Genomic DNA, 9,846 nt, shown 5'->3' with positions numbered 1-9,846 from the left:
CAGGAGTTCGAGACCAGCCTGGCCAACACGGTGAAACCCCATCTCTACTAAAAATACAAAAATTAGCCGGAAATCCCTTGAACTCAGGAGGCAGAGGTTGCAGTGAGCCGAGATTGTGCCACTGCACTCCATCCTGGGCAACAGAGTGAGACTCTGTCTCAAAAAACAAAAGAATTAAAATAATGATAAGAAATAATCACCCTGCTTGGGGAGAGAAACAGAGTCTTTATTAGGACATGCAGTTGGTCTGCGGATATTTTGCTGAGCGAAACAAGCCAGTCACAAAAAGACAAATCCTGCATGCTTCTACCTCCAAGAGGTGTCTAGAGTAGCCCAGTGCACAGGGACGGAAAGTGGAACAGAGCTTACCAGGGGCTGGGGACTGGGGAGGGGAGTTACCATTTAATAGGTATAGGATTTCAGGTTTGCAAGATGAAAAAGCTCTGGATATCTGTGCACAACCACGTGAATACACTTTACTAAACACTGCATAATGGTAAAGATGACCAATTTTATGTTGCGTTTTTTACCACAATTAAAAGTTTAAAAATTTAATAAATAGAAAAGAAGGAAAGGAGGGAAAGAGAGAGAAAGAGAAGGGCAGTTTGCTAGATGACAAGCTATAAAAAGCACGGGGAAGGGAGGAGAGGGGAGTGGGGCTGGGTAGGGTGGGATGGGGTAGGGCCGTGGGTGGGGTGGACAGAGGCCTCAGCCACCAGTGTGGCTGTGTGTGAGATGAGGCTGTGTGGTGTGAAGCACCCTATGACTTAGAGCCCCAGATGTCCCCCGCCCACCCAAGCTGGGCATGGGGGTACAAGTGGGTCCCAACAGATGCCCACTCAGCTCCTAAGGAAGGCAGAATAGCAACCCCGGCTCTGCCTAGTTCACACTGGAGTGGCTCACCCCACCCCTCAGACAGCAGCGGGAACAAGCATTACCCTTCATTCGCCCTCACAGAGTGAGTGCCCACCTGTGCCGGGCTCCAGGCACAAGGCTGAGTGGACCCCAGGCCCAGCCGTCATGAGTGTCCATCCTGGTCCAGATGCACACCTCGCACCTGCACACTGGCACATCAGATCAACCTCACTCCTAGGGCCGTAGTTAGCTAACATTTTCTGAGCGCCTACTATGGGCAGGCACTACATCGATTGACTTGTGTAAGTCTACATCCTCAGACGTGGAGGCTAACAATGAAACTCCATTTTACAGACAAGAAAACTGTAGACAGCAAGGTGAAGCAAAACCAGCCCCCAGACTGTCAAACTACGCTGCCCCCTGCCCCATAAGTACACCCTCCCAGGCATTCAGAATGCCGTAAGACAGCAGTTCCCAATCTTTGTGGCACCAGGGACCGGCTTTTGTTTGTTCCTCTGTTTGAGATGGAGTTTCACTCTTGATGCCCAGGCTGGAGTGCAATGGCGCGATCTTGGCTCACTGCAACCTCCGCTTCCCAGGTTCAAGCAATTCTCCTGCCTCAGACTCCCAAGTAGCTGGGATTACAGGCGCCCGCCACTATGCCTGGCTAATTTTTGTATTTTTAGTAGAGGCGGGGTTTCGCCATGTTGGCCAGGCTGGTCTCGAACTCCTGACCTCAGTTGATCCACCCATCTTGGCCTCCCAAAGTGCTGGGATTACAGGCATGAGCCAACACGCCTGGCCCAGGATGGTGAGGGGGATGGTTTCTAGGTGATTCAAGTGCATTACATTTATTGTGCACTTTATTTCTATTATTACATTGTAATCTACAATGAAATAGTTATACAACTCACCATAATGTAGAATCAGTGGGAGCCCAGAGCTTGTTTTCCTGCGACTAGACGGTCCCATCTGGGAGTGATGGGAGACAGTGACAGATCATCAGGCATTAGTTAAGAGTTTCATAGGGAGCACACATCCTATATCCCTCCAATGCAGTTCACAACAGGGTTCGAGCTCCTATGAGAATCTAATGCCACTGCTGATCTGATAGGAGGCGGAGCTCAGGCAGTAATGCTAGTAATGGGGTGCAGCTGTAATACTGATGAAGCTGCTTACCTCCTGCTGTGCAGCCCAGTTCGTGACAGACCACGGACAGATCCGTAGAGGTAGCACTGTGCAGAGGCAACCCTTGGCTGGATGACACTCCGAATGGCCGAGTGTCCCAGTGAGCCTGAAGCAGGACTGGCTCCGGCACAACCATTTCCAAAGGCCTCAGCACCCCTGCTCACAGGCAGATCACAGCACCCCTCCCCCGGCAGCCTCGGCAGGTACCCCTTGGCTTCTGGCGTGGGCGGGGCCCTGGTCTCAGTTCTCCACCGAACGTTAGTCCTATGCTGGGCCCATAATTGGAAGCTCAACCAAGATGTGCTAGTTGGGTGGGTGTGCAGAACAATGAATCCCATCCCTGGTGACAGGTCCTCTGCACCAGACACGGGGCCACATGCCTTTGGGGGACATGAAGGAGCTCTGGAACGGGCGCGCTGTGAGCCCCAGCCCTGGGATGTGGGAGAAGAGTAGGGAGGCTGTGCGGGCCTGCTGTGAGGAGGCAGAGACCCACACAGCCTGGGAAGTGCCTCGTGTGGGCGTGCACACACGCTTCCACAGGAACACCATGCGCAACATGCAGGTGTGCACGGGCCAAGACCACCCACCCCCACAGGACCACACCCCCAGGCACACACTCGCATCCTTCTACGTTCCGAAAAGGAAGCAGGGTCTGATCGGGGCAGCACTGGGCCCGGCTCTGAGTCACGGACGGGACCCAGCCTCCCAGAAACAACCCCGTTCAGCTCTGGAGCGAGGTCCCTGTCTGGGAAAAGACGCCAGCCCAGGGAGAACTAGGGCCAAGAGAGCAGCCTTTGTGGGGAGGGTCAGACCTGCCCCTTCCGGCCGCTGGCCCCTCTGCCCGTTCACTTCCCAAACCCCGAGGGCACAAGGAAATGTGAGGTCCAAGCAGGCTCCCGGGTATCAGATGAGACCAGATGTTGGGTTGTTGTTTTTTAAATATAACAATATTTTATTGACACATCCTGAATGTTCTGTATAAATATAAAGTGCTAAGTTTCCAACCCCTGCCCACAGGGCTAGGAGGAAGCGGGGGAGGGAGTGTTAAATGTCAGCTGAGCACAAATAATTTTCCAGCGCCAGCACAGGTGTGAAAGGCTCACAGACAGACACACGCAACACGACACACCCATCACTTCCCAAGTCCCCAGCTTCCCCAGGAACACAGGGCTTGGGCTCCAGGCCCTGGGTGGACGAACCCACAGACAGGGCTCCTGGTTGTCACAGCTTGTTCCTTGGAGCTCTCAGGCTGCCAAGGGCTTCAACATGGTGGTGGACCAGTGAGAGTCCATGGTATAGAGTCTAGCTGATTTCTGCCAGAGGATGGGGTGGGAAAGAGCAGACACACCCTCGGTTCCCGACCCCGAATGAAGGCCAGCCTCAGTCCCCCAGCAGAAGAGCACCAGGTCGGAAAGACCAGGATGCCGGCATTCCGAAAGCCCCCATGTGGGGGCTTCTCAAACTCTGAGGAGGTAGCAGCCCTCCCAGAGGTGAGGGGACTGTGCTGGCCCAGAGGGGAGCCCACCAGTCCACAGTCAGCTCCTGCCAGCACAGTGGGGCAGGCAGGCAGAGGGGCACCACCTCAGTGACACAGCACCTGGGTCTCAAACTGCAGCAGCTGCCCCATGAAACTGAAGTTGGGGGAGATGACCCCCCGGCGCTGCTTAACGAAGTCAAAGGCCTCGTCCAGCCGCACACGGCGACTCTGCATGAGGTATGCCAGACAGATGGTGGCAGAGCGCGAGATGCCCGCCTGGCAGTGCACCAGCACCCGGCCTCCGCTGTTCTTCACCCAGTCTGCAAGGGAGATGGGGGAGTGGTGTCAGACAGAATGCGCACAGCCCAGGAGACAGGTGCCCCCAGTCCTCTCCTCTGGAGCTCCTCGGGATCCCTGGGCAGAGGCGCCCCTTACCAATGAAGCCTATGGCCTCCTGGAACCAGGCGCTGATCTCCACCATCTGGTTGTCTTCCACAGGGATACTCTTGTAGCGGAAAAGGCCCTCAAAGTGGTTGGGGCAGCTGGCGGACACGTTGAGGACGGCTGTGATGCCACAGGCCTGCAGCCCCTGCAGGTCTGACGAGTGGCTGCAGCTGCCCAGGAACAGGTAGGGCAAGATCTCCACAGGGCCACCCTGGAAGGGACAGAGGGGCAGTGAGGCCTTTCCAGCCCAGCCCTGGAGAGCTGGAGCAGCAGCGGGTGGAGACCCCATGGGCTGGCCGAGACAAGAGGACTCCTCAGCCAGTCCTCCTGACCTGAGACAGGACTCAGGAATGTGCGGAGGGCACACCGGGACACACATGCCGCTTCATGCTCCCAACATACACATGCAAACACACACAGACCCACACAGGCACGCGCGAGCAGCCATGCCCCATCCCCTCCCCAAATACACACACGTATAAAGGTGTGTATATGGGCAAACTGCTCGCATCCCCAAATGGCAGGCTCTTCCCCTAGAGGCGCCCAGTCTGCGGTGGGGAGGGAGTGTCAGGGGTGGGGGGGGCCGATACTCACCTGGTCGTAGACGGGAGCCCTGGGGTCGGAGCGGCTGGTTTTGTCCCCTGCTGGCGGCAGCGCAGGGGCGGGGGCCTCAGAGCACAGATCCGGACAGCAGCCCTGGAAGCCGTCGAAGCCTCCTGCAAGGAGGGGAAGGGCACGGTCAGCAGGAAAAGCCGGGCTGGAGTCGGGTGGGGCGGGCCAAGGGCGGCCGGCGTGCTCACCTCGCAGGAAGTACACGGCAGTGGGCCCCGCGCGGGTCTCTTGCAGCAGCGCGGCCAGCAGCACATGAGCCGGGCCGTCGGGCCGGAGCTCCGCCACCGAGGCACTGCCCTCGTCCAGCACCACGGCCCGCGCCAGCTCCCCGCGGGCCAGGCGCGTCCGCAGCGCGCGGTCGGGCAGCAGGCAGGCGAGAACGGCGGCAGGAGGACCGCGCGCGCGGCGCCGCAGCAGCGCGTTCCAAGGCACTGGCCGCGCGGCGCGCACGTGGCGCCGGCAGAAGGCCAGGAAGGGACGGCAGTCCAGCAGCAGCGTGCGTTCCGCCTCCCGCGGTTCCCGCAGCAGCGTGCCCAGCGCCGCGCACTCCAGCTCGCGCGCCGCCTCCAGCCCCATGGCCACCGGTGCCTCTTCCTCTTCCTTTCGGTCTTTCCCGCGTCCCGGGCTCTCGTGGCGGTGGCGCTGCCAGAGCGGTCGACTCCGGGCGCCCTCCGCGGCGGCCCGGGTTAAGTACCCGTGGGCCGACCTCCGGGGCACCATACAAGGGCAGAGCAGGAAGGCGCTGGCGCCCGCCCCCGCCCCTCACGTGGGGCGCAGTCTGGGCTGACCCGGGGACTCCGGGGGGGTTGAGGGGGAAGGCAGGGCGTCGGGAGCAACACACGGGGAGGAGGCAGGGACCAACGACTAAGGGAAGGGAAGGTGTTATCTGGAGTCGGAGGGACCAGCACCCCTCCGTCTTTGCGCCCACCCTTTGACCTGTCCCAAGCCACTCAGTCCTGGGGAACCCAGCTTCTCAGATGCAAGCACCCCCTTAGGGCCAGCTATGTCCCTTGGAGTACCCCAACCCCCAACCCCATGCTTCCTCTGCCTTTTCCCTTTCCCTCCCAGAATTTTCCTCTTAGAAATTTGTCACCACAAACATTGACAAATGCCTGCTGCCACGGGTGATTCCTACACTGGATGATGGCGGGGGTCCCTGCTGAGATGTCCTATTTCTCATCTATTTGGAGACCTTGAGCCAGAGGGATTTTCTCTCTCCTCCGCCTCCGCACCCCCCATTGCCTGGATAAGACCAGCACTCAGGGTCTTGCAGTAGGTTGGTGTCCAAGCTAGGCCAGAACACAGTCCCCGGGGCCCGGGCCCCTGGGCTTGGGCCGAGGGGAAATGAGGGGGGTCCGGGGGCCTTTCATAGGGAAAGCAGGGGTCTGTGACTGGTTTCCAGTTATGTGTAGGGCAAAGCTTCTTCCTCTTGGGGGCAGGGAAAGCCCGCAGGCCCCGGAGAGAAGCACTTCCCCCTGCCACAAGCCCGCCCTGGAGGGAAGTCCGCTGACGCTCCCGGCCCTCCCCAGGCCTGCGGGGATTTCAAGACCTTGGCAAGGGGAAGAGGGAGAAGCAGAACAGAACTGGCCTCCCCGATCCTAGGCCTCCCTGTCCAGCTCCCCTGGGCAGCAAAGTCCAGGGCTAGCACTGCACCCGGAGGACTGGGGGGGCCTGGGTATCCCCTCCATCCTGCCCTCCCCCAGCCCTGCTGCCGGATGTGGTGAGGCCCAGGTGTGCGTGGCACATGGTGTCTGAGCCACAAGAATTGTTGGCAGTGAACTCTCAAACTCAAGCAGAGAAGTTGAGGTGGGTGGAGACAGTGTCACTGCGCTGGAGCTGTCCTTGCCCTGCCCCCAGCGGCATGGGATTTCAGAACCCACCCTCCAAGCCCCCAGTCTCCTGAGGCCCTCCTCCCTGCCCTCTGAAAGACCCTTCCGGCTCCCCCACAGAACCCTGTGTCCAGACCGTCTTGAAGAGTGACAGCTGGGACCTGTGTAGAGCCCGCAGCCCTTCTGGACTTGTCTGCTCTGAGTTCCTCACAGCAGTGTGCTGTATGCCTGGTTGTGTGCGTGGGAGCCTCGTACCTGTGCAGTTCTACTACGTGTGAGAAGGAGCTGGAGCTTGTGTGTGTGCTGGGGTCAGAGCAGATGCAGAGGAGAAAAGCCCCAAGGACTCCAAGGGTCCCTGGGGCCACATCACCCTCTCAGTGTCTCCATCTGTAACAGGAGCACATCATGGTGCAGCGGCCCTTCGGCACTGGCTCCAAGGCTCTAAGGCTACTCCACTGTCAGGGCAACTTGGCTGAGGCCCCGCCCTCCCGCGCAGGCCAGTCTGGAGGCTGAGGCAGCAAAGCCCACAACTGAGCCAGGGAGTCTGGGCCACAGATCCCAGAGGCTGATAGGAGCCTTTATCCTTGGCATCGGTCTCCAAATGACTTAATGCTGATTCCAGGGGCAAATTACAGAGCGTGCAGAAGGACAGTCAGGTCCAGTCTTGCTGCTGGGCCAGGAGCCACAGCCTTCCAGCTCCGTGGGAGGACCCCAGCCAGGTGGGATCCCTGATTCAGGAGTGAATTCAGCTCAGCCGTGTAAGGGGCTCCAGACCCAACTCCCATGCTGGGCTGGGCCTCTTCCCCTCCTTCTGGAGAACCTGGTATACCTTGCTGGGGAGTTCCGCATGTGGGGAGAGCATTGCTGAAGGTTTGCTCTGATAGCACAGTCCCTGGGGCCTGACACTCTTGGCCATGACCAGTGGTCTCTTTTTCTTTTTCTTTTTAAGTGACAGGATCTTGTTATGTTGCCCACACTGGCCTCAAACTCCTGAACTCAAGTGATCCTCCTGCCTCAGCCTCCAGAGTAGCTGGGACTATAGGCACGTGCCACCACCCAGCTCAGGACTGGTGATGACAGCCTAAAGTGGCTGCACATATGTCACCCCCTTGAGGCCATTTGTCTTGAGGCTGTCACCTTTTCAGCTCTGGGACGTGGACTTACAGAGGCCCAGCTTAGCCATGAAGGAGGGCCTTCCCTTTGCCTTCTTTCCCTACTCCCAAACTGGGGAAAGCCCCACCCCCGATTACTGGGTGAAAGCCCAGGGCTGGGGTAAGAAGAGGGGGAGACACTCACAAGCCCATGTCCCTCTCCCGCTTTTGCTCTGACAAAAGCCCCCCCAAGCCTTGGATGCTGCCTTTGGTGATAATGGTGCAGGACGCCTGCTCCTCTCCTCCACCCCCTCAGAGTCTCCCCAGCCACCGTTTGCCAGAGCCCAGCCTTGGGAGCCACAGCAGAGAGGAGGCAGGGCATTGGGTGTAGGAGTGAGGACACAGTGAGGAGGGCTCTCTGCTAGACTGGATGCCCTGCAGCCTGAAGGCTGTGGAAGCAGGACCCAGTCCTCGCCACTAGATGGGAAGGGGCTGACCCAGGTTGGGGGTCCCTGCTCAGAGCTCTCTCTGTTTTTGTTTGTTTTTCTTGGCCTGGCTCTTACAGAGCAAACAATATCAAGTAAGTTTGGGCTCAGCACTGTTTTTAAAATTGAAAACCTGTGAGACTCACCGGGAACAAATGATGATTCTGCGTGTTATTCTTTTTATAACCATCTATTTTGACGGCTGTTTAAGCGTCACTGGCTCCTGCCTTTGGGATTCCAGGTCTTTCCCGGCCCCAGCAGCACATCCACCCAGCCCCCTACACAGCAGGTCTCCCTCCCACAGCTGCCTCGCTGATGCTTCAGAGCCTTCCTTCCTCCTTCCAGCCCCCACCTCCAAGCAGATGCCTCCAAGGGGGAGGAGGTGAGTGGCTTGGCTACAGTGCTTGGGTCAGAACAGGGATGGAGGTGAGAGTGACGGGCCACCCCAAGCCCCGCCTGAGGGATGAGTCAGGGATGACGTCGGGTTTCCTGTGCCAGGCCTCTGACGAACACACCGATGCGGCGGCCACCCCCACAGGCTCCTGCCAGGCGCCGGGCTCCAGGGACAGCCCCTCTGTGAGGAAAGCATGTCCAGCACAGTGCAGGGTGGGGGCAGGGGGTTCACCTGGGGCACCCAGCCCTTAGCAAGGCCTCCTCCTGGCCAAAGTGAAGCAGGAAGCCTGCAGCCGAAAGGGCTGGTGTCTGTTCCCACACTCTGTCATGCGTCTTGTCACATGCGTGTGTGTGAGCAGGACCAGGACCACCCAGGAGCAGGGCTGCTGGGGAAGCTCTCCTGGACACGCTGAGGCCTCCTCAGGGGACTGTCGCTCAGGCTAAATGCATAGGGGCCCGCGACATGCCCCACCCCTGGCCCTGCCTCTCACCCAGGTGCCACCCTGAGCTTCAGGTCCCCTGGCGTGCACCCCCCAGCAGGACGTTCGGGTGCTCAGACACCTCAAGGCTGCATCCAGACCAGCACTGAGGAGTCCCCAGCTATGCACGGAGGACATTCTGCCTTTTTCAAGTCAATCAGTCCTTCTGAGTACATCAAGAAGAAAGTCTCCACGTGGGGCTGGCATGGCTGTAACCTCTAATACCTGCCTTTCCTCATTTTAACCAAGAGGCTTAGTGCCCCTTTCTGCATTTATCACTTACTCAACCCTGCATTCAGAAATACATTTCAAGAACCTATTATGTACCAGGTACTATTCTATGTGCTGGGGATATAGCAGTAAATCCCAAACCACTGCCCTCCAGGTGCTGACCTCATTGCTTCAACAATATATATTTTTGTGATTATGTTGTGTTCATGGTAAATGATACTAATTATCCACCTAGAGTAATGATATCTTTTCCTTTTAAAGTAAATTTTAGGTTTGTAAAAACTGAGTTGACTTAAGGAAAACTGTTGGGAACAGATGGTACCCAAACATCTTTAAAAGTGAGGTGCATGGCCGGGCGCAGTGGCTCACCCCTGAAATCCCTGCACTCTGGGAGGCCGAGGCGGGTGGATCACCTGAGGTCAGGAGTTCAAGACCAGCCTGGCCAACATGATGAAACCCCGTCTCTACTAAAAATACAAAAAATTAGTCAGGCGTGGTGGCAGGTGCCCATAATCCCAGCTACTCGGGATGCTGAGGCAGGAGAATCACTTGAACCCAGGAGGCGGAGGTTGTGGTGAGCCGAGATCACGCCACTGCACTCCAGCCTGGTCAACAGAGCAAAACTCCATCTCAAAAAAAAAGAAAAAAGAGAAAAAGAAAAACGTGCAGTGTAGGCCGGAGATGCCAGAATCAGGCTGTGTTGTCCAGGAAAGGATCCTATGGCCCCTTCCAGCTTTGAGAGGTGCGGTGCTATGGAATCTG

The 9,846-nt window shown here is 57.9% G+C and overlaps 1 protein-coding gene across 2 annotated transcripts; it reads right to left on the bottom strand.

Annotated features, from left to right (window-relative positions):
• Positions 1-2,195: 2,195 nt before the first annotated feature.
• On the bottom strand, positions 2,196-5,238 carry DUSP2 (dual specificity phosphatase 2). 2 transcript variants are annotated; one of them, XM_032177616.2, is made up of 4 exons: positions 4,765-5,238; positions 4,559-4,680; positions 3,956-4,175; positions 2,196-3,840 (listed from the first exon to the last, which is right to left on the bottom strand). In XM_032177616.2, the coding sequence occupies exons 1-4, from the start codon at positions 5,150-5,152 to the stop codon at positions 3,626-3,628; spliced, it is 945 nt and encodes a 314-aa protein (XP_032033507.1). In that variant the 5' UTR covers positions 5,153-5,238; the 3' UTR covers positions 2,196-3,625. The 2 variants fall into 2 exon arrangements, with proteins under 2 accessions (XP_032033507.1, XP_032033505.1); XM_032177614.2 differs by having other exon boundaries at positions 3,628-4,175; positions 4,765-5,224.
• Between the last annotated feature and the right edge of the window lie 4,608 nt (positions 5,239-9,846).

The sequence above is a fragment of the Hylobates moloch genome, unplaced genomic scaffold (assembly GCF_009828535.3).
Source record: "Hylobates moloch isolate HMO894 unplaced genomic scaffold, HMol_V3 SCAFFOLD_15, whole genome shotgun sequence".
Lineage (NCBI taxonomy): Eukaryota > Metazoa > Chordata > Mammalia > Primates > Hylobatidae > Hylobates > Hylobates moloch.
Note: the sequence above shows the minus strand (reverse complement) of the source record. Positions and strands in the feature narration are given on the sequence as shown.

Excerpts from the sequence above, each read along its gene's own strand:
- DUSP2 (XM_032177614.2), bottom strand. The coding sequence starts at position 5,152 with ATGGGGCTGGAGGCGGCGCGCGAGCTGGAGTGCGCGGCGCTGGGCACG. Across the intron at positions 4,681-4,764 it reads TGCCGTGTACTTCCTGCGAG|GAGGCTTCGACGGCTTCCAG; the intron begins GTGAGCACGCCG and ends CCCTCCTTGCAG. Across the intron at positions 4,176-4,558 it reads GGGCTCCCGTCTACGACCAG|GGTGGCCCTGTGGAGATCTT; the intron begins GTGAGTATCGGC and ends TGTCCCTTCCAG.